At 46.8% G+C, this 24108-nt stretch overlaps 1 protein-coding gene across 1 annotated transcript in view; it reads right to left on the minus strand.

Moving 5' to 3' along the window:
• CEP95 (centrosomal protein 95) overlaps nucleotides 1–24108 on the minus strand; it is a 410650-nt gene that overhangs the window by 159288 nt on the left and 227254 nt on the right. The window contains exon 12 of the mRNA XM_069199921.1: nucleotides 11678–11819. Within this exon, the coding sequence (XP_069056022.1) occupies nucleotides 11678–11819 (142 nt within the window). The remainder of the gene's footprint in view (nucleotides 1–11677; nucleotides 11820–24108) is intronic.

Below are 24108 nucleotides of genomic sequence, written 5' to 3' on the forward strand. Positions count from 1 at the left end.
TACTGAATGACCCTGGCACATTTCAATTCAGGTGAGGTTCATTTCCAGGACTGGCAAAAGTGGTGGTGAAGTGGGAATGAAGGTATCATAGATCACAAAAGGATGAATTTCCAGATCCTTCAGATGATGCAGATGATCCTTTATCTGTGCCTCACTAAATTCTCCTAAAGTTCCAGAGCTGAACGTGGATTCTGACACTGTGGATGATTTCTGAGATTGGCATAAGATACTGAATTACAGTCAACTTCCCAACATAATATTTTAAAAGATAATCGCTAAGGTCAGGAGACTTGTTAAAAGTACATTTTAGACATCCCTCTTTGAAAAAGCAATGGTGGAGAGTTCACACTTTCAATGGAACTTCCATTCTGTAAATGTGTCATTTTCAGCAGACATCACAAAACCTCACACCACTCAACCATGTCCATAGGTCCTCGACCTAAGGGCATGGATGAGTCAGAGAAAACTAAGGAACATTCACATGTTCACAGGAAGCTGCCATGTTTATCTGGACTTCATAGGCTCTGCGCATAACCATGAGCTATAAATCAAGCTCCTTTGCTGGCTGATGTTTGGTGCAACATTTCCATCATGCTTAAATAAACGTATGTAGAGATGGGCTCAAACTGTATATTGAAAGCAGAGTTAAGGCATGCATTACAAGTCATACATACTTCCTTGAAGAAGAGGAAGAGGAGGCTGAGTGAGAGTATGTAGAGTGCTTAGAGAAATAAGTCTCTGCTCTGTGGCCAGGCATCAATGTCTCTCTGAAAACGTCATCAGGGAAGCATACTTTTAAATAATGTCAGGCAAAAGTACAAAGGCTTTCAGAAGTGAAATTTGGTTGTGGTTAATAAAACATACTGGCTGTGAGGCATTACTTTTTTATACCATGCAGGACAAAGACACAAATTATTGGTTTACCTAGACTTCTTTGAGGTGAGATGTCTTGAGACTTAAGAGAAATGGACTAGGGAATAGATAATTTATAGGGCATCCCAGCTGATGCATTCAATCTAGATACTACAGAATTCAGTTTCCCCACCCCATGCTATGTAATTGGAGGAAGTGCACCAAATAGCAAACACAAATTAATTAAGGCCTTTGAGCACCACTTGGCATTGAGAGCCATAATAAGCAACGTAAGCTGGAGTTTGGCGGAAGAATATTCCAAAGGACACAGACTGGTGAAAGAGTTTAAGAAATTTCATTTGAAGACTGTTGAACAGCTTGTTAAGTGTAATTACATTTTAAACTGGTGTAGTGAGCTGGGTTCTGGTTGCAGTACCCCCTCACATTTTGAATGGTTTTTAGATGCAACTCTGAATGAAGTGCACTGGGTTCTTGCTAACCAGGTCCCCAGTGCCATTTCCCTAAAACAAGACACCTGGTCACTTGATTCATAAGTGGCCAGGCACTTCAGTCTCCTGTAAGCCTCTAGTAAATGGTATCCCTGGTACATAGGGCATGGGTACAGAAGAGGGCCACTCAGAGCTACAGCACAACTTGTGCCAGTCTGAGAGACTCAGCACCAGCCATATGCAGACTGCCACTGCAGGCTGTGTGACAAGATGCTCCCAAAATTGAAAACAAAACATGGCACACAGCCTGTGTGACATATCCCAAAACACTGCACGCAATATATGCAAGTCATCCCTCTTCCAGACCTTACTGCCCTACCGCAGGGCGCATTATATTACATGTGAGGGCATATCTGCAGATATGCCCCTAATAGGTCTCTGTCGAGCCATTTAGGCATATGTGCTGGATACTTGTCACTATGAGTTACCCAGCTACATGGTGGCTTCACTGAAGATGGAGATGTTTGCTATCAATTATCAATACCCATCGATGCCAGTGTTGGATTTACTAATACAAGCACCAAGAGGGCAACGTAGAGGTGCCCCCTGAAAACCTACCAACTACCTGTGTGTTAACTGACTGGTCCTGACCAGTTCAGCCACCTTACCCACGTTTCTGACCCCCTCCACAGGTGAGAGCCAGCACTCTCAGGATCCTGAGTCAAAAGCCTGCCCTGGGTGGTGGAGAACTTTTGTGAGTGTCGACACCTCCTCCAGACAGGATGGACATTCCAGGACTTCAAAGGGCTGGCCACCTTTGTAATGTGACCTAGGACTCTCTAGGTGGCACAGGTGACCTACCCCCTTGTCCTGACCCCACATTTGGTGATAGAGCAGGTTGCGAAAATTAGGCAGATTAGGAGGTGTGCCCCTTCATGCCAGTCCCAACCCTAAGGTGGACAAGCTGAAGTGGAAACCACTTTTTAAATTTCTCCATCCTGATTTGGAAGGAATTAGGCCACAAGGGTCAGGGTTATGTTCACTTCCCAACGGAAGTAGTCATAGAAAGGGTGTAGTCACCCTAAAGGTGGGCAACCCATCAGCTGCCACCTGGCACTCCCTGTAATACCCCTAAACTGAGTATTTAGGTGGCACCCCTGAAACCTAGTCCTCAGATCCCTGCTGACCTGAAATTGTACACCACAGAGACGCAAAAGGCAAGAATGTAAGATCCATGACCGACTCCTCACCAACCCTGCCAGCCTGCCTGTGGACTTAGATTGCGAAAAAGACACCTCATCCTCCAGCTGCGGAAATTTCCAAAGCCCAGAAAGACTGCCAGCATTCACCCCTGCACAAGGAACTCCCATGGAGTAGAGGAACTGCTCCCCTGCATCCTTGCAGGCACAAAAGAACTGCTGAAGAGGACTCTTGACAGCCAAAACCGCCACCGGACAGCACCACTGCACCCGAGCCCCCCAGTCCGTGTTTAAGTGGGCGAATGGTGCCAACCTGGTCCCCAGCCTCTCCAGCAGCCAAGTCCATTGTGGGTTTTCCCATTGCGACCGTCACACCGACGCCTGCAGCCTCTTTGTGCAGACCTCCCTCCACTGCGAACCGCAGCCGGTGACTGTAACCCAGGCGGTCCACTGCCCCCGGACGCCCCCAGGCCGTGAAGAAGAGGACCTCAAGTGTCACTGCATTCCTCAGACTCGTAAGACTTAAGCCCCCTTGTTTCTACACCGAGACTGGTTTCCCAGTTCATGCTGCAGCCTGTTCTGTGGGCCCCCCGACCACAATCACCACTAGGGACAGTCACCCCACAGTCCAAGAACCCTCTGGACCCAGATGCGACGGATCAAAGAGAGGAGGCTCACTGGTGCCCCTGCGTCCCAGAGCATCGCAAGGCCTCAGCCCACTCAGTGGTTCACCCAGACAGGACATGGCCTCTTTATCCAGTGTCTGATCTCCATAGGAACGAACTGGGCACCCGGCCACCCTGGGTCGCCAATGGTTTACTGTGGGTGTTGGTCATGGACCTTTCCCACTACCTACCTTAAACCCAGGAGATTGGTTATGTAAGTTGCTGCACTCAACTTACTCACAACCTTTGGAAGGAAAACAAAGCCAAACACTGACCAACCCTGAAATTGCACTAAGTGTTGATTCTTACAACTAAAAAGTATGCTTAAAAACGTACCTACCTTATGATGAAGTTCTTGGATTTTAAAAATATCAAAAGAACGGTTATATTTAGGTCAAGCGTGCAAGCACTTTGACTTGTACTGTGGGCTTTCAACCATGTCCATCTCATGCCCATCACTTTCACTCTTTTGTGGGCATGCCTTTTATAACTCACTTGAGGTCACTGGTAAATGCTTTGTGTGTGTACCGCCATAAGGCTGTTTTTGTCACGCCTTGCAGACTGCCCCGTTACATGGATAATTGCACAATTGCCAATAAACTTCAGCGTGGGCGCACTATTCCTTTTTCTTTCGTCTTGCCGCTTCTCGGGCGGTCATGCTGCAAACAGAGCAATCAGCTCACAGTGTGAACTCGTTATATAAACCCTACCTGTTTATTCAGAATATTTTGTACAGATACAAAGCACTGCTTTTACTGTCCTTCAATCCTCGTGAAAATTATATAAGCCTCTTTATTCAGTACATTTTTAATGCTGTTGCGCCCCTTGTATACCGCCCGTGGCGGGATCTCGAGCGCGTTAACCCCTTTGGTGCCTTGGACGAGGTGATCTCGTCCTCACACACGGTTCCCGCGTGCCTGGGACGAGACCACCTCATCCTGCACCAGACCCCACAGGGGAAGCGCTACCACTACCACCGTGGGACCCACCCCCGTCAGGGATGAAAGGGGAATCGCTTCCCCTTTCACACCCAACCCCCAGTGACGTCTGATGACGTCAGTGCACAAATCGCATGCTGACCTCATCAGAGGTCACCTCAGATCGCGCTGGAAGCACGCTTTTGCATTTCTCTTCCTAGCAGGAGGTGGGGCGGGAGAGACAAAGAATTTCTGCAGCCCGATTGTGATGCGATTATTTTTAGGCCATTTCTGCCATCCCCGGGGGCAGAAACCACAAGACACCAGGGATTTTATTTGTTTTATTTTTTTATACTAACGCACAAGGGGAGCAAGCCCCTTTGGCAAGGGCCACTCCCCATGGGGGCAAAATATTTGTAGGTCTTTTCTGCCCCCTCCCCCCGAGGCAGATCAGCCTAATATAATTAGGCCAATCTGCCCTCAAGGGGGGCACAAACCTCTAGACACCATGGATTGGTGTGTGTGTGTGTGTGTAGGTGTGTGTTTTGTTTGGGGGGCAGCCCCTTGGGCAAGGGTCGATCCCCATCAGGGCACATTACTGTTGGCCATAACTGCCCCCCTTGGGGGCAGATTGGCCTATTTTTGGAAGGCCCATCTGCCACCAGGGAAGATTTTTTTTTTCCCCCAAAATAAGAGGTTGGGGGTATGGCCATTCCCCCACCCCAAATAAATGGGGCCAAAGTTGTTCTTCCCACCAGTGGGCAGATTGGGCGATTACCCCCGATCCGCACCCCGGGGGGGACAGTAAGTTTACTAGATGCCAGGGAATAAAAAAAAAAAAAAAATAGTGGGGTGGTGGCTACTAACCAGTATGGGCCTGGTTATTCCCCCCCTCCACCCCCACCCAAACTGAAGGGGCTAAGAGTCTTTCAGCTCTCCCCACACACTAAAACGTCTTATCCAATGGCAAGCAAGAGGACGTTTGATTACTTTTGTTTTTTGTTTTACATTTGGGCCATGAGAGCTTGGCAACTCTCAAAATCGTCCCACTTAGAATGGTGAGGGCTGCATTTTGTTTACTTTGGGACACTGCCATGTAGAAAAATCTACAAGACCTAGACACATCTGAAAACTAAACATCTGGTTGATTCCAGAGTAGTGTGCTTAGCATGCACCCTGCACCATTTCCTTACCCACAATGCCCTGCAAACCTGCAACTTTGCTGGAAAGCACTAATTTTTCCCTCATTTTTGTGATGGAACCTTCTGGAATCTGCAGGAATCCACAAAGTTCCTACCACCCAGCATTGTCTCATCTATACCGATACAAATTCTGCTGCACTTGTCAGCCTAACATTTTTTTTTCCAAACTGCCCTTTTGGACCCACTTTGGTTGCCCTTCAATTTCGACATGTTTTTTGCTCTTCCCTGTCACAAGCACTTGGCCCACCTACACAAGTGAGGTATCATTTTTACCAGGAGACTGACGGGAACGTTGGGTGATAGGAAATTTGTCCCGGTGCAGTGATCCCACACAGAAATGTGATTATTTTTAGCTAAATTTGAGGTTTTCTGAGGGTTCTGGGTAAGAAAACATTGGGGGATCCACGCAAGTCACACCTTCCTGGACTCCCTCGGGTGTCTAGTTTTCAGAAATGTCTGCATTTGGTAGATTTCCCTAGATGGCTGCTGAGCCCAGGACCAAAAACGCAGGTTCCCCCAACGCCCCCCACCCCCGCAAAAACAGGTAGTTTTGTATTTGATAATTTTGATGTGTCCAGATAGTGTTTTGGGGCATTTCCTGTGGCGGGCAATAGGCCTACCCACACAAGTGAGGTACCATTTTTAATCGGAAGACTTGGGGGAACGCTGGGTGGAAGGAAATTTGTGGCTCCACTAAGATTCCAGAACTTTCTGTCACCGAAATGTGAGGAAAAAGGTTTTTTTATGGCCACATTTTGAGGTTTGCAAAGGATTCTGGGTAACAGAACCTGGTGAGAGCCCCACAAGCCACCCCATCTTGGATTCCCCTAGGTCTCTAGTCTTCAAACATGCATAGGTTTGGTAAGTTTCCCTAGGTGCCGGCTGAGCTAGAGGCCAAAATCCACAGGTAGGCACTTTGCAAAAAACACCTGTTTTCTTTGGGAAAATGTGATGTGTCCATGTTGTGTTTTGGGGCATTTCCTGTGGCGGGCAATAGGCCTACCCACACAAGTGAGGTATAATTTTTATCGGAAGACTTGGGAGAACGCTGGGTGGAAGGAAATTTGTGGCTCCTCTCAGATTCCAGAACTTTCAGTCACCGAAATGTGAGGAAAAGGTGTTTTTTTTTTTGGCCACATTTTGAGGTTTGCAAAGGATTCTGGGTAACAGAACCTGGTGAGAGCCTCACAAGTCACCCCATCTGGATTCCCCTAGGTGTCTAGTTTTCAAAAATACACAAATTTAGTAGGTTTCCCTAGGTGCTGACTGAGAAATGGCTGTTTCTTTCACCTTAATTTCTATATTTTTCTTTATTTCAGCTGTTATTTTCTGTAGGAAACCCTTGCAGCATCTACACAAATTACCCATTGCTGAATTCAGAATTCTGTCTACTTTTCAGAAACGTTTAGCTAACTGGGATCCAGCAATGGTTTCACACCCATTTCTGTCATTAACTGGAAGGAGGCTGAAAGCACAAAAACCATAAAAATGGGGTATGTCCCAGTAATATATCAAAATTGTAAGAAAAATTTGGACTTCTGATTCAAGTCTGCCTGTTCCTGAAAGCCGGGAAGCTGGTGATTTTAGCACCCCAAATCCTTTGTTGATGCCATTTTCAGGGAAAAACACAAGCCTTCTCCTGAAGCCCCCTTGTCCCTTTATTTATTTTTTAAAACCAACAAAATGTTCACGGTATTTTGACTAATTTTTGGGTCTCCTTCAGGGGAACCCACAAACTCGGGGTACCTCTAGAATCCCTAGGATGTTGGAAAACAATGACCAAAAATTTGGTGTAGGTAGCTTATGTGGGCATAAAGATTTGAGGGTCTACGTGTGAACTGCTTCAAATAGCTAAAAGAAGGCCTGGCACCTGAGGGGAGAAAAGGTCTGGCAGCGAAGGGGTTAAAGAGGTTCACAAAATAAACAAAAAATTAAGTGCCAGCTGCTTGGTGTTTATGCCATCCTAGCTTTGAGGATTGAGTCTCCTGTCCCTTCAGCGTACAGAAAGCATAGAATTACATAACACAATCTAACAGAACATTGCATAGCATAATATAGCATAGCATAATACAGCATAGCATAACATAGCACATTATAGCATAGCAACACAACATAACATAGCCCAACATAACATAGTATAACACAACATAGCATAGCATAGCATGATATAACCCAATATAGCAAACGTCTTTCAACAAAGGGTAGCAATGGTGAAAAAAAATGCACATTCCGTAAGTGTCCAGCAGTATGGGGTAGAACAAACTATATTTTGGTACATCTACCAATGGTGCTATGTAGTCGACTACTTGCTACCCAAAGGCAGAAACATGTATTCACAAATACATGATATATATGAACAACACAACCACAGCACTCAGTTAGCAACAAACGATCATAAGGTCATGTGTATCTCTGACCAGTCCGCATTGTGCTTCAAAATCTTCTTTTATTGCGAAATTTCAATCTGTTTCTTATTCCAATACAATTCTTCGTATTCAATTTATTCACACCCGGCAGCAAACACGTGTTTCATCAAAAATGACTTTATCAAACAAGTCCAACCATTTAATTCTAATATTTTGCCATCAATGGGTCCAAAGAAATGAGATGAAACTTGAGTAGCAAACCGGCACACGATTACTAGGCTTATCATGGCCACTGCTTCAAAACTCTGGATACACCACACTGTTTCTCTGGTGGCAAAATATTAGAATTTAATGGTTGGACTCGTTTTTTGAGGAAATTACCGATTCTATGTTGTAGAAAGTTGGCTCTGTATGCACTATGTCAAAGTAAGGAATAGTATGCACAGAGTCCAAGGGTTCCCCTTAGAGGTAAGATAGTGGCAAAAAGAGATAATACTAATGCTCTATTTTGTGGTAGTGTGGTCGAGCAGTAGGCTTATCCAAGGAGTAGTGTTAAGCATTTGTTGTACATACACAAGCAATAAATGAGGAACACACGCTCAAAGACAATTCCAGGCCAATAAGTTTTTGTATAGAAAAATATATTTTCTTAGTTTATTTTAAGAACCACAGGTTCAAATTGTACATGTAATACTTCAAATGAAAGGTATTGCAGGTAGGTATAGAAAAATATATTTTCTTAGTTTATTTTAAGAACCACAGGTTCACATTTTACATGTAATACTTCAAATGAAAGGTATTGCAGGTAGGTACTTTAGGAACTTTGAATAATCAAAATAGCATTTATACTTTTCACATAAATCACATAAAGCTATTTTAAAACTAGACAGTGCAATTTTCACAGTTCCTAGGGGGAGTAAGAGTTTGTTAGTTCTTGCAGGTAAGTAAACCACCTATGGGGTTCAAGTTTGGGTCCAAAGTAGCCCACCGTTGGGGGTTCAGAGCAACCCCAAAGTTACCACACCAGCAGCTCAGGGCCGGTCAGGTGCAGAGATCAAAGTGGTGCCCAAAACACATAGGCTTCAATGGAGAAGGGGGTGCCCCGGTTCCAGTCTGCCAGCAGGTAAGTACCCGCGTCTTCGGAGGGCAGACCAGGGGGGTTTTGTAGGGCACCGGGGGGGACACAAGTCCACACAGAAAGTACACCCTCAGCAGCGCGGGGGCGGCCGGGTGCAGTGTGCAAACAAGCGTTGGGTTTGTAATTGAAATCAATGGGAGACCAAGGGGTTTCTTCAGCGATGCAGGCAGGCAAGGGGGGGGGGGGCTCCTTGGGGTAGCCACCACCTGGGCAAGGGAGAGGGCCTCCTGGGGGTCACTCCTGCACTGGAGTTCGGATCCTTCAGGTCCTGGGGGCTGCGGGTGCAGAGTCTTTACCAGGCGTCGGGATCTGAGAGCAGGCAGTCGCGGTCAGGGGGAGCCTCGGGATTCCCTCTGCAGGCGTCGCTGTGGGGGCCCAGGGGGGGGGGGGCAACTCTGGCTACTCACGGTCTTGCAGTCACCGGGGAGTCCTCCCTGAAGTGTTTGTTCTCCACATGTCGAGCCGGGGGCGTCGGGTGCAGAGTAGCAAGTCTCACGCTTCCGGCGGGAAACGCAGTTGTTTTAAAGTTGCTCCTTTGAAACAAAGTTGCAGTCTTGGGTGAACAGGGCCGCTGTCCTCTGGAGTTTCTTGGTCCTTCTAGAGCAGGGCAGTCCTCTGAGGATTCAGAGGTTGCTGGTCCCTGGGGAAAGCTTCGCTGGAGCAGTGTCTTTAGAAGTGGGGAGACAGGCCGGTAGAGCTGGGGCCAAAGCAGTTGGTGTCTCCGTCTTCTCTGCAGGGTTTTTCAGCTTAGCAGTCCTCTTCTTCTTAGGTTGCAGGAATCTGAGTTCCTAGGTTCAGGGGAGCCCCTAAATACAGAATTTAGGGGTGTTTTTAGGTCTGGGAGGGCAGTAGCCAATGGCTACTAGCCCTGAGGGTGGCTACACCCTCTTTGTGCCTCCTCCCAAGGGGAGGGGGGGTCACATTCCTATCCCTATTGGGGGAATCCTCCATCTGCAAGATGGAGGATTTCTAAAAGTAAGAGTCACCTCAGCTCAGGTTGCCTTAGGGGTTGTCCTGACTCGAGTGACGACTCCTTGTTTTTCTCATTTTCTCCTCCGGCCTTGCCGCCAAAAGTGGGGCCGTGGCCGGAGGGGGTGGGCAACTCCACTAGCTGGAATGCCTTGGGGTGCTGTAACAAAGGGGGTGAGCCTTTGAGGCTCACCGCCAGGTGTTACAGTTCCTGCAAGGGGGAGGTGATAAGCATCTCCACCCAGTACAGGCTTTGTTACTAGCCACAGATTGACAAAGGCACTCTCCCCATGTGGCCAGCAACAGGTCTCGAGTGTGGCAGGCTGCTAAAACCAGTCAGCCTACACGGGTAGTTGGTTAAGGTTTCAGGGGGCCCTCTAAGGTGCCCTCTGGGGTGTAGGTTACAATAAAATGTACACTGGCATCAGTGTGCATTTATTGTGCTGAGAAATTTTATACCAAACTTCCCAGTTTTCAGTGTAGCCATTATGGTGCTGTGGAGTTCGTGCATGACAGACTCCCAGACCATATACTCTTACGGCTACCCTGCACTTACAATGTCTAAGGTTTTGCTTAGACACTGTAGGGGCACAGTGCTCATGCACTGGTGCCCTCACCTATGGTATAGTGCACCCTGCCTTAGGGCTGTAAGGCCTGCTAGAGGGGTGACTTATCTATACTGCATAGGCAGTGTGAGGTTGGCATGGCACCCTGAGGGGAGTGCTATGTCGACTTACTCGTTTTGTCCTCACCAGCACACACAAGCTGGCAAGCAGTGTGTCTGTGCTGAGTGAGGGGTCCCCAGGGTGGCATAAGATATGCTGCAGCCCTTAGAGACCTTCCCTGGCATCAGGGCCCTTGGTACCAGGGGTACCAGTTACAAGGGACTTACCTGGATGCCAGGGTGTGCCAATTGTGGAAACAAAAGTACAGGTTAGGGAAAGAACACTGGTGCTGGGGCCTGGTTAGCAGGCCTCAGCACACTTTCAAATCAAAACTTAGCATCAGCAAAGGCAAAAAGTCAGGGGGTAACCATGCCAAGGAGGCATTTCCTTACATATGTGTATACTGACGTAAAGCGGAGTGACACTTTGGATTTGATCATTTGAAAATAGCCTTGATAAAGTTATTTTTGACAAAAAAACGTGTTGGCTGTCGGGTGTGAATAAAGTAAACACAACATAGCATAACATAACACAACATAGCATAACATAACACAATATAACACAACATAGCATAGCATAAGATAACATAGGCTATCATAACACAACATAAGACAACATAGCATTGACTGCAGCCAGGGCAGGGAAGCAGTAAATTCCTGACACCTCAGTAGGGGGAAGGACTCTAGAAGCTTCTCCTCCTTTGGAGTGGGCACCAGGTTTAAATTGTGAACCCTCAGACCCCTCCCTGCAGTACACCTCATGAGCTGTGGAAGACGAAGGATTGCTGTGCTGCTCTGCTTAAAGGACTGTCCTGCAGCTCTGCTGCCAAAGTGTACTTTACACATTGCTTCTAATTTAAGTCTGAGTGCTTTTGTGCCAAAGCTATCATAGGGTTGAGCACAGGTTAATTTAGGGTTTGCTTGTGTTTCATTTTAAATAGGATTCCGTGGGCTGCTTGAGTAGGGTTTTGCACCCCTCAACCAGTAACCCAATTTCCAACATTGACTGAGTGTTCTAAACTGCATGTCTGGTTTCAAGCTATTTAAAACTCTTTGTTGATATTAATTTAAAACTCTTTGTTGAAAAGTAAGTTTGAAGCAGAATGTACACTACTGTATGATTTATAGAGTCAAGCAAACTATAAAATGACTCTGCAGATGATCTGTAATTGCCAGTCAAACATTTAAGTAAGATGTTAAGTATGGTAACAAAAAAAAGCAAAGGATTTCACAAGTCACTGTAAAAATCTGCATACCAAATCCAGTTCAGTTAACTTGCGTGAGAGGTTTTCAGACATCTCATGTAACTCCTGCTCAGATAATCTGTAGTTTGCTCTTCTGCGGGAAAGCGGTTCCTCTGTGAATGAAGTTGAATCGTCCTTTCTTGATGCACGTAAACTAGAATTAAACAATGTAAATATGGCTGGTCAGCAGATTCCTCATATGGTATAGGTTATGAACTTTCACTGGGACATGTAAACAGAATGTGTGTATTGTCATTAATTAAATATTCTTTATATAAAGTACAACTGCTTCCTTTGTAAACTCGATGAAAACAAGAAATGCCCACTGAGGTATCCTGTCTTTTATCCTAGTTTGATGGGAAATGTTGTGATTCATGTGCCTGGGAATAGTGATGAGGTAGAAGCTAAAAGGGTTTCATGGTTGTCTCTTGGGCAAGTGGGATATTTGTGAGGTGAGCTACATGGAGCATCATAGCACTTGGTGGTTTTAACTGTGGGCTTTTACATTGCAACAGACCCGATCAAAGCTGAAAATTGCAATAAATCTATGTGTGAACTTAACAGCCTGTGGTTTTCATTTATAGATTCAGTCAGCCTACTACGCCTGTGCCTCGAAGCAGACTAATGTCCTATCCTATAGCGTGCCACTGCTTTGTGCCTTTATATTTATATTTTTGTTTTTACTTCAACCTCTTAGGCATTTCTGAAACAGGTTTACCAACACAAGTTCAATTCAGGAAATATGTGGAGTAAACCTAGTTATACCGTCAATGAAGAGAAACGGAACTTGCATCTCCTAAACAATGAAGAAACGTCATGCCTGCCAGAAAGAGATGTACAGGATTGGGCGCGTAAAAAAAAAAAATGCTGTACCTAAAACATTCGATACGTTATAAATGCACCATTTTCTGTTCCGATAAACACATTAGTCTAGGGAACACGTTTGTAACTTTTATAGAAGGAGGTAACCAAAGCTCTGGTCATTGCATGGTAACATTTTATTCACAATCTAGAGTGCCTTTTCAGACAGCTGGCAAAGTAGAAACAGTGGTGAACCTGGCAGTCAAAAATTATTGGATGACAAGAGGGTAGGAGACCCACTCTGAAGTATCTTTAGGGCTTTTCAATATCGTGTAAATGTAAACATTAAAGTCCTCAACTGACTCTTCTGTTAATGAGATTTACTCAGGTCCCTAGATGTTTCTCTTATATTTTCACTTTTTGGCAATGTTTTTAAAGGGCCCCTAATCCAAGTAACACCCTGAAGGCCATAAAAAGCAAATCTAGTGCTGACCACCCAAGACGGCAGACAGTCTCTAAAGAGCTCCCGCACCAGAACACCACATCGGCACCCATCCTACTGCTGGCCTCCTGTGTGACTGGGGCTGAGCAGGGCCTCCAGACTCCTCAGAACTAACCCCATCCCATGCCCAGAAGCAGATTCGTAACACCAGATTCCTCCCCCCCCCCAACTTTCCAACCCGCAGCTGACTGCAGACCCCAAGATGGCAAGCCAGCCTGATCAGCCAGTCCCTGTTACCCGTAAAAAGCATGGGAAGTCACTGCCAGGCTCCTGTGGACCGGTAGGGGGCCTGCACCCCCCACCCCCTCACATTACCCCATGGGGCATATTGTCATTGCTGACCTCCTTCTTTCCCCGTGGCTTCAGATTGTGGACCTGGGTGTTGCTGCAACTATGGCGACCTACAAAGACTGCCTCCCCGCTCCATTGCACTCTGTGGCCTCTGCGGCTGCACTGAAGCAGGCTGTAGGGAAATGCCTCCCTTGACATGGTTACCCCCAAACCTTTGCCTTTTGTTGATGACAGTTATGACTGAAAGTGTGCTGCGACCCTGTTAACCATGCCCCAGCACCAGTGTACTTTCCCTAAACTGTACCTTTGTCTCCACAATTGGCACAACCCTGGCACAGATAAGTCCCTTGTAACTGGTACCACCTGGTACTAAGGGCCCTGTGGCTAGGGAAGGTCTCTAAGGGCTGCAGCATGTATTATGCCACCCTGGAGACCCCTCACTCAGCACATGCCTCACAGCTTGTGTGTGCCGGTGGGGAGAAATTGACTAAGTCGACATGGCACTCCCCTCAGGGTGCCATGCCCTCAACCCACTGCCTTTGACATACGTCACCCCTCTAGCAGGCCTTACAGCCCTAGGGCAGGGTGCACTATACCACAGGTGAGGGCATAGTTGCATGCGCACTATGCCCCTACAGTGTCTAAGCCAAACCTTAGACATTCTAAGTGCAGTGTAGCCATAAAGAGTATGTGGTCTGGGAGTCTGTCAGTTACGAACTCCACAGTTCCATAATGGCTACACTGAAATCTGGGAAGTTTGGTATCAAACGTCCCAGCACAATAAATGCACACTGAGGCCAGTGTGGGATTTATTGCAAAATGCACACAGAGGGCATCTTAGAGGTGCCTCCTGCATGCCAGTCCGATTCCTAGTGTTAGGCTGACCAGTCCCTGTTAGCCTGCCACAACATGACGAGTTTATGGCCACAGGGGGTGGGTGCCTTTGTCACTCTGTGGCCAGGAACAAAGCCTACACTGGGTGGAGGTGCTTCTCACCTCCCCCTGCAGGAACTGTAACACCTGGCGGTGAGCCTCAAAGGCTCATGCCTGTTATAGCGCCCCACGGCATCCCAGCTAGAGGAGATGCCCGCCCCTCCGGACACAACCCCCACTTTTGGCGGAAAGTCCAGAGGAGCTAATGAGAAAAACAAGGAGGAGTCACCTACCAGTCAAGACAGCCCCTAAGGTGCCATGCGCTGAGGAAACCCCTGCCTTTAGAAATCCTCCACCTTGGTTTTGGAGGAGTCCCCCAATAGGAATAGGGATGTGCCCCCCTCCCCTCAGGGAGGAGACACAAGGATGGTGCAGCCACCCTCAAGGACAGTAGGCATTGGCTACTGCCCCGAGACCTAAACACACCCCTAAGATCAGTATTTAGGGGCGACCCTGAACCTAGGAAATCAGATTCCTGCACCCTACAACAAGAAGGACTGATGATCTGAAAGCCCCACAGAGACGACGGAGATGACAACTGACTTGGCCCCAGCCCAACCGGCCTGTCTCGAGACTCAAAGAACCTGCACAGCGACGCATCCAGCGGGACCAGCGACCTCTGAGGACTCAGAGCTGACCTACACCTAAAGGACCAAGAACCTCCTGAGGACAGCGGCTCTGTCCAGAAACAGCAACAAAACTGCAACAAAGAAGCAACTCAAAAGAGCCTCACTTCTCTCCAGAAGCGGGAGTCTTCACACTCTGCACCCGATGCCTCCGGCTCGAGTTCAGGACAACCAACACCGCAGAGAGGACTCCCAGGCAACTCCAACGACGTGGAAACCCTGAGTCGACCTCCCTGCACCCCCACAACACCTGCATAAAGAATCCAGAGGCTTCCCCCTGATCGCGACTGCCTGGTAATAAAGGAACCTGACTCCTGGACCAAGCACTGCACCCGCAGCCGCAGCCCCCAGGACCGAGAGGAACCACCTACCAGTGCAGGTGTGACCAGCAGGCGGCCCCCATCCTAGCCCAGTCAGTGGCTGGCCCGAGCAGCCCCCCTGTGCCCTGCCTGCATTGCAGAGTGACCCCTGGGTCCCTCCATTGTTTTCTATAGCAAGCCAGATGCCTACTTTGCACACTGCACCCAGCCGCCCCTGTGCCGGTGAGGGTGAGTTTTGTGTGCTTGTGTCTCCCCCCCCTCCCCCTCCCCCACAGTGCTCTACAAAACTCCCCTGGCCTGCTCCCCGAGGACGCAGGTACTTACCTGCTAGCAGACCGGAACCTAAGCACCCCTGTTCTCCATAGGCGCCTATGTGTTTTGGGCCCTCCTTTGACCGCTGCACCTGACCTGCCCTGTGTTGCTGGTGCTGTGGTTTTGGGGTTGCCTTGAACCCCCAACGGTGGGCTGCCTATGCCCAGGAGACTAACTGTGAAAGTGCTTTACTTACCTGAGAAACTAACCAAAACTTACCTCCCCCAGGAACTGTTGATTTTTGCAGTGCCCACTTTTAAAATAGCTTATTGCCATTGTAACCAAAACTGTGTGTACTTCTGTTTTAAATCAAAGTTCTATACTTACCTGTGTGAAGTTCCTTGCATTTTATGTACTTACCTCAAATTTGAATCTTGTGGTTCTAAAAATAAGTTAAGAAAATATATTTTTCTATATAAAAACCTATTGGTCTGGAGTCAAGTCCTTGAGTGTGTGTTCCTCATTTATTGCCTGTGTGTGTACAACAAATGCACAACACTACCCTCTGATAAGCCTACTGCTCGACCAGACTAACAAAACAGAGTATTAGTATTATCTAATTTTGACAATATCAACCTCTAAGAGGAACCCTTGGACTCTGTGCACACTATCTCTCAGATTGAGATAGTATATACAGAGCCAACTTCCAACACAGGCCATTTACAGCTCCCATTGAGATTCTCGCCCACCACCTCCTCTCTGCCGGGCTTGTGGAGCTCCACCAGGCTGTACTTGCGCGCCCCCCCCCACCCATGGCAGAGGCCGAGGACAACCTGGATCACTGTGCCTGCATGGGGTTGGGCAGGGCCTGCTAGGGCGAAAGGATCAAAGGATCTTTGGGAGGATTTACCAACCGCTGACTTGCACGGGGTCCCCGCACAGCTCCCCCTCTCCCCTTTGCATTTCTTCTGGGTCTACATGAGGGGAAGGCCTGTCCTAGAACTTGTTGGCCCTTGACCTGGCCCCATTACCTCCCTGATCTCCTATGCGACTCCTGGGGCACCCCACGGACCTGTGGTGCAAGCAGACTGCATAGACCCCCATCTATTTTTTGCAGCCTACGATAACCACTTGCAAATTCGCCATGGACAAGGATTCACTCTGTTCTCTTCTCAAGCACAAATGAAAATGGAAAAATACACCACCTCTCCAGCTGAAGCGTCTAAGTCAGCCACAGATCTTCCGCCAGCCTCGTTGCTCTCAGATGCCACAGTACAGAGTCTATCATACAAGCCATACAAGCTTCCAAAGTGTCCCTTGGGACCAAGATGGGTGCCACTGCATGTTGCTCTTCTGTGACAGGACCTATGCAATGTAGTATGCAGGGTCTCTCTAAAGGCTAGAGCTGCATTGCGAAGCTCACATTGCTTACAAGATCTCTGGGGCAGCCCCCGACCCATTGTGGCCGAAATGCTCAATTACAAAGACGGAGCCCGCTGTTCTTGGGTGACCAATATCGAATGGGCCCATACCCTTTCAAGCCAGCCATATCCTAATTTTTCTGGACTATACTCGCCTGGTCCAGAAACAGCCAAAGGCCTTTGGCTAAGTTAAACAAAAGCTTTGCATGGTGAACCGGTCACATGCTTCATCAGGTTGGTTCTGGCCAGGTGGCCTGTCACCTCTAGCAGGATCTCCAGGCTCCTCCGGGCTCAATCCTGGATGAAGCCCAAGCCCCAGGCCTGGACTGAGGCCATGTCAATGGGCCCATGCACTGGCAACTCAAGTCATTACGGTAACTAAAAGAACATGTACTCTGATATTGACTTCTGTCTTACATATGCTTGGTCAGCAGCATGATATCCTTTTCTGTTATACTATGTGGGCTAGGGAAGGCGATAACTCAGCACCCCTATGAGGGCGTTTGGGCGAAGGATGCTTCCAGTTTTGAAGGGTAGGGTGGGGAGGAGTTCTGACAGTTTGACTACACAATTTTGTTGTTTTGTTTTTTTCCTTGTTTCCCTCATCTACATGCATCTACTACATCCACTGTAACACTGATTCATCATAGTCACTTTCCCTCAGTGATAAGAGGAACCTAATGCACCCGACATTCTCTTTACTTCTGTCCCTTCCTGACCACTACAGATCGATACTGCTGTTCACTACAATGACTTGGAACATCAAAGCTCTAAATTACCATCTTAAACAAAATGTGGTGCTCCGCTTTGTCAAGTGCCACCCCTCCCCCTTCAAGAGACACACCTCCTTGGAATCCACTGCTCGGTTCTGGCCCAGTTTGATTATGAGAGGGTTTACTATGCAGGGCTCACCAGAGGATTCAGGGGAGTAGTTATCCTTCTCCACAAATCCCTATACCTCTCTGTACCTCATTCAGTATTGGATGATGAAGGGATGTACGTCTGGCTGGAGGGTCTCCCTGAGGTCAAGCTCTACAACTTGCTTAGCTTGTACACCCACAGATGTCCTTGGGACACATCTGCAATGTAATTTTTCACCTCCAACCAGGCCTTACTATTATTAGCAGTTACTAACGCTGCAATAGACCTCAATCTAGACATAACAGTGGCAAAGGTGACACTCCCACTCCTCCCTCCCGCTGGTGGAATAGATAAAATCTCTGGACCCCTGTGACACCTAGAGGACATGGCACATGGGACTGACTGAATGAACACATTCACCTCACTGTGACTCATGGTACCCTGTCCTGGATTGATTATTTCTTCCTCCCGGTCAGAGATATTCCCAATGTAGGTGCCACATGCATTCTACCTTGGGGCATTTCTACCATGCCCCTGTCATGCTGGAATCTCAGGAGCTTCACACATACTTCAATCTCAGCACAAGGTCAGTTTACCCCAAAGGGACCTTGTGGCTGGCGGCAAGGTGGTCCTACGAGGAAGGGCCCAGGCATTTCTTCGTGGACATGCCTGTGCTCACCTTCAATGTAATACTGATCTGGAAACAGAGCTCATAATTCTTGAATGCCTTTATTGCCTGTTTGAGATGCCCACTCCATACAGCAATTAGAAACTTGCAGGATAATTCTCAGCCAACTGAGCCTGGAGGAGGCCAAGCAATGTTAGATAGCCGCCACTTGATGGGTCAATGAATAGGGAGACAAATCTGGGAAGTTCTTATATAGGCTGGCGATATGCGACGCGGCATCTAGACTTACCCCGATTCATAACGCATTAGGACAATGCCTTAACACCTCTACAGCCACTGGAGCCACTTTCACCTCCAACTATGGCTCCCTCTAAAATCATCGCCACCACCCTAAATGCGAGGATACTCACTCTTTGATTGCTGACATTCCACTGGCAACTTTGACAGCGGCAGACAGAGCAGCTCTTGAACAAGCCTTGACTATGGAAGAATTAACCAATACGGTTGGCAACCCGCAGGCAGGCAAATGCCAGGACCTGACAGCTTCCAGATCAACTATTACAAGAAATTCCTATAATTACTTTCCCCTCATTTTCTCAATTTTTATTTAGAAGCTGTGGTCAAGGGCCACTTTCTGCCCGAGCTGTACTTCGTCAACACTGTTTTCTTCACAAACCGTAGCGGCTCCCGGAGGCCTGGTCATAATACAGTCCAATCTCCTTCATCAACAAGGAAATTTGCAAACCACTTTTTGCCACTGCTGTTGTCTCTTATCCACCAGGATCAGTATTGCCTCATGATTTGTTGCAGCACCTGACATTTTATTTGTTGAGTGCACATTGCTCTGAAGCGTTGCTGAAGCTCTGGAGACCCTACTGCACTGCTGTTCGTTGACTTTGAGAAGGCATTCAATTCTCTGGATTGGAGATTCCTCTTTCAGGTTCTTTCCCATATGTGATTTGGACCCCACTTCCTGTCCTTTGTTAAAGTGGTCTATGCTCGCCCGCAAGCGCAATGTAGAGTTAACAGAGTCCTGTCCACCACTTCTGAATTCATAGGGGCACCAGAGAAGGATGTCCTCTCACTCCACGGCTATTTAACCCAGGCGATTGAGCCCTTGGTGATCTGGGTCCATGTGACGCTCAGATGTAGGGCTTCCAGTGGGTGAACTGACCAGAAGATTACACTGCATTATATGCAGATAATGGATTACTTTTGCACTGCCAACCATGTGTAACCGGGCCCGGCTCCTCCAGATGCTTCAACTGTTTGAAGAAGCATCAGGCTGGTGGTCAACTGGACACTTTGCTCCTTGTCCCTGTGTTGGAGTCAGTGATTGGCAAGATTGCTTCCTGATATGCAGGCTGAGTTTCCCTTGTTTAGGGATGGCCATCACCATTGAGCCCAAACTAACATAGAGTCTTAATCTTATACAATTGCTTCATCTGACTCAGCAGGACCTAGCCACACAGTCCGCCCTCTTGCACAACGTCCTGGCCCAGGTTGCACTCTTTAGTATGACTGCCCTCCTGTAGCTACTTTACACCTTGCAGAATTTTCCTCATTTTGTTCCTCAATCCTGGTTCGCAAGTTTACATGGTGCTTTACATTCCTTCCTACATGTGAAGGAGACTCCAAGAACAGCCTTTCATAACTGTGACCAATCGCCCTACGATGGTGAGATGGGAATGTCAGACATTACTATTAATGTTAGTACTTTTGGGCCTTGTAACTCCAAACCATTAATGACTGGATGTACAGTGACTCTGATGACCCAGTCTTCTGCTTGGAGATTTCACTTGTGGGCCAACATTATATTCTGTGCTTTCTATATGGTAGCCCTATGTGTCACTCTCTGTCTGAAGCTACCAGAGCAACTCTCCTATGCTGGCAGAGGGGCCTCGGTTGGACTGGCTGGGACCATCTGCTTAAGCAGATGACTACCCTGTAATAGGATAGCTGGATAGCTAGGGGACCCATTCTGGGCGGGTTTGACTTATGAGACCTTAAAGGCATTTCCCACCTGGTGGATATCTGGGAGGGCTAACAGCTGAAGATGTTCTGGGTTCTCAAAAGAAAGCTCCACCTCCACAAGACCCAATTTGACGGATACTTGTCACTCCATCACACATTATCAACTGCAGATAAGCACGGCTCCAGTATAGCTCTCTCAAACCCAAAGTCCTGATAGCACCGTTAGACTGTGGAGGCATCTCGCAAAAATATATCTCAAGTCATTAATTCTACAGGGTCCTTTAGAGCCCTTCAGGCTAAATGGGAAAACTGGTTGGACGCACTAGACAATAGCGATAGGAGAGAAGCCAGGATGGCTCCATGGGAACTGGTCATCTCCTCTCGTCTATGCCGGATTCAATTAAAATACCTACATACTTCATAACTTACCCTACAATGGGTATGGAGAATAGGCGCACTCCCAAACTCTGCTTGCTATAGTTGCACAGGTGCCATTAGCGACTTCATTCACATGGTGTGGTCTTGTGCGGTTATCACAACATATTGGTTCTCCATCTTTACTACATTATCTGATATTCTAGAAAGACCCATTGACCGCTTCCCCCTTGGTTCCCTGCTGGGCATCCTGGAAGACGCGGAGTGCATCAGGGGGAAAGCATTCTGGTGAACACTGGTACTGTGGGCATAGCTCGCCATTGGAAGTCTGCTATACCACTTACTATTAAGGATAGTTGCTTTATGTTGGACTGGTATGCAAAAGAGGAAGTTTATCCACAAGGCCATTGGCTGTCCCTTCAAGCATGGGGAAATCTGAGGAAGGTGGGCTTACTACAACCTGACAGATGTATGGCATGTGGACCGTCCAATGCTTTTACTGTCTGTTACCAATGTTGTGGGCACACCATGCTTTGTACTGCCTGTTCCTTACCTGTATTGCAAAAAACAATATAAATTTTGATTTAAAAAACCCACAATGTATTGCTCCCCAGGACTGCACCTGGTGACCCTTGGGAAAAGTAGGACCAAATTCCAAAGTTCTTGGGAACATATGGTCTCAACCCTGCACTCTATGTCTTAGCTGATGGCATCAGATTGATACTTCTTGGGCGATGTCAACAGGCCTCCAGTATCAATTAAGGCCAGGGTACACGAGCCTCCTTCGTAGGTTACTATAATTTTTTTTAATGACTGGTAATATATGCAATTATTTGCATGTTTGCTATTCCAATATTGAAATCCTAGACTGGAATGGTAACCTTTCATTTATGTTCCTTACAGGCTATCACAAACATCTTTTCTGTGTAAATGTTCAGTGGAAGGTTGCACATGGATGCTGACCACATGTATGTTAGGTCAACCCATACCCCCGCTATTTGTTTGTCATATAGGGACTCTCAGCTACAACACAGGAAAGATGCCCTACCCAGAAAATAATAATTCAGGGATTAAACATTTCTTTGAGGCATGTGCATGCCTTTATAAACAAACATTTACACCTTCTCAGCAAAGGGAAATAGGAAACCTAGTTTAACCTGACTGGTTGGAAATTTAAACTGTAAATATACGCCTAAATTGATGGGCAGTCAGCTGCTGTCCAAATATCAGAGTGGGCATACAAGATGGAGAACCTCACCGGTACCTTAAAGAACTTCAGTTAAGAACAATCCGAATCAACATTGCAAGTACACAAATATGAGTTAAATCTATGGGGTACTGCCAGCCCCACCAGAATTACAAGGTCTGTGGATCTGCTGCAAAGCTGGCACATTTCACCCAGACACTGACTGCTGAAAGCAGCCAAAATCTCCGGATAAAATGCTGGCTGAAAAAGAAACTATCTGAAGAATTGGTACCAGAATTACTGATTTCCCCAGCAACTACTCCTTTCTCAAGGGAACCAGTAATCTGCATTACCCTAGTATCGGTAACAAAGGGTGCGTAGGAGGTGAGGGGGTTCAACTTTACAGGCAGTAAATTTAACAAGGACTAGTAGGGACTTTATAATCAAATGAATACTATTCCTCCAGCAGATTAGCATTGCAAGATTATCCTCCAATACCTATTTCGACAGAGGAGCAAAAGATAAACATAATAAGTAAAGCCAAGCCACTGTTCTACCAAACATCATTTCAACCATGCCATCCAAGTGGAGTAAATGTTTTGCAACTATAGAAAGAGAAGACAAAGTGCTCGCCTTGCAAATATCCTGCAGAGGCAACTCTCTAGAAAACCCAGCAGCAGACATTCTGCTAATAATGTAGACATTTTGTGAATAGTGAGGTAATGACCTCAGAGTATTCCCAGATGCACATGACCATCAATCTCAAAATTGTCTTTTTGTAACAGCAAGGCCTCTAGTAGCATTTCTTTATGAAACAGAAGGCTGTCAATACTGCACTTGTTAGACTTGGAAAAATTACTATGAAGCACCCTCTTGTTGGGTCCAGCCTGTGCAGTCTCTCTACTGTGCCACACGAATGCAGATGCATAAGAGTAGGCTGGCAGTTGAAATGAGCGGTGTAAATGAAATGTAGTGGCCACTTCAGAAAGGCAGGGTTGACTTTCACTTACAAAGTCGCTCTGCCCTGTAAAAAGACTAAACAAGTCACAACTGCTGCCATGACTGGTAACATTCTCGTCCTCCTGGCAACTAGAATAATAGATGTAAAAATAGGGTCTTTAACATCATCAATGTGAAGATGCTCTAAGTCTGCAGTCATTAATTGAACAAATATTAACTTCAAAACTGAGCACTGTTTAACGGGGCAAGAGGAAACTTAATTACCAAACTAATCACCAACCTTATCAGCAGTGCATGACTTTTGCGAAAACAAAATCTTGTCCCTTTACCAGACTCTTGTCCTAATTCATCCACACTCGATCACTGCACACATTCCCTTCCACCAACAGAGCATTTGTTGCTGCCCCGGATGTTGCCACCTCCAAATACTCAATCAGCGTAGCAATCACATCTCCCTAAAGTACGAGAAGTCTAACTGACATGGGCCCTATAAACCTCAAGAACACAAGAGCAAGAACAAACAAATCATCTCTTTATTGAAATGTTACTTTTGGAAGATTCTGTGAAAGCACTAGTTTGTGCAGCTAGGCCACTGTGACTTGCAGCACAAGCTGCACTCCTTCCTGGAAAACTTTCTTCAGGATGGATCATACAGTTAAGTGCCAACTTAGGTGCTAGCGGACACTCTCACACAATATTTGCACAGTCCAGCTTGTTAGGTTCCTATGACAAGTTAGGTTGCAGCCATTCAAGTAATCAATCTATGAAAGTTAAGTTTGTAGTCCACAGTAATAGGGCTTGCTCTAGACCTTGGACACTAGTGATCTAGCTTAGGTGAGAGAGAGAGAGAGATTAATCATGTGATTTCGAAGGCAGGTGCACATGAAGTTGCTGGTGCGAAGTTTTAATCAAAGTGCTCCACAATGGTTACATTATCCAACAAGTTCAAGCCATCTGGCCTAGTTCACAGATAATACACAATTACTTCAAATGTCATTAAATAATTCTCAAGTAAATACATAACATACACAAAGGACTACCAGAAGTGCCAATCGGTGAAACAATGAGGAGGCAAAGGCGGCTGACATCTTACAGGGGAGCAGTTGGTACAAATTCATGTATGCATCAATATAGTATGTTCGTGCAGAACTGATCACAGGCATTGACTCACTTTAGAAACTGACCCAGGTACCCCAGTGCTTTATAATAATGATATATTATGGCAAATGTATGTTTTTGTAAACATACACATTATCCCATACAAGGAGGTACATTATAGTGCTTAACTAGGTGTTAATGTAATGATCATACAC

The sequence above is a fragment of the Pleurodeles waltl genome, chromosome 7 (genome assembly GCF_031143425.1).
Source record: "Pleurodeles waltl isolate 20211129_DDA chromosome 7, aPleWal1.hap1.20221129, whole genome shotgun sequence".
Taxonomy (NCBI): domain Eukaryota; kingdom Metazoa; phylum Chordata; class Amphibia; order Caudata; family Salamandridae; genus Pleurodeles; species Pleurodeles waltl.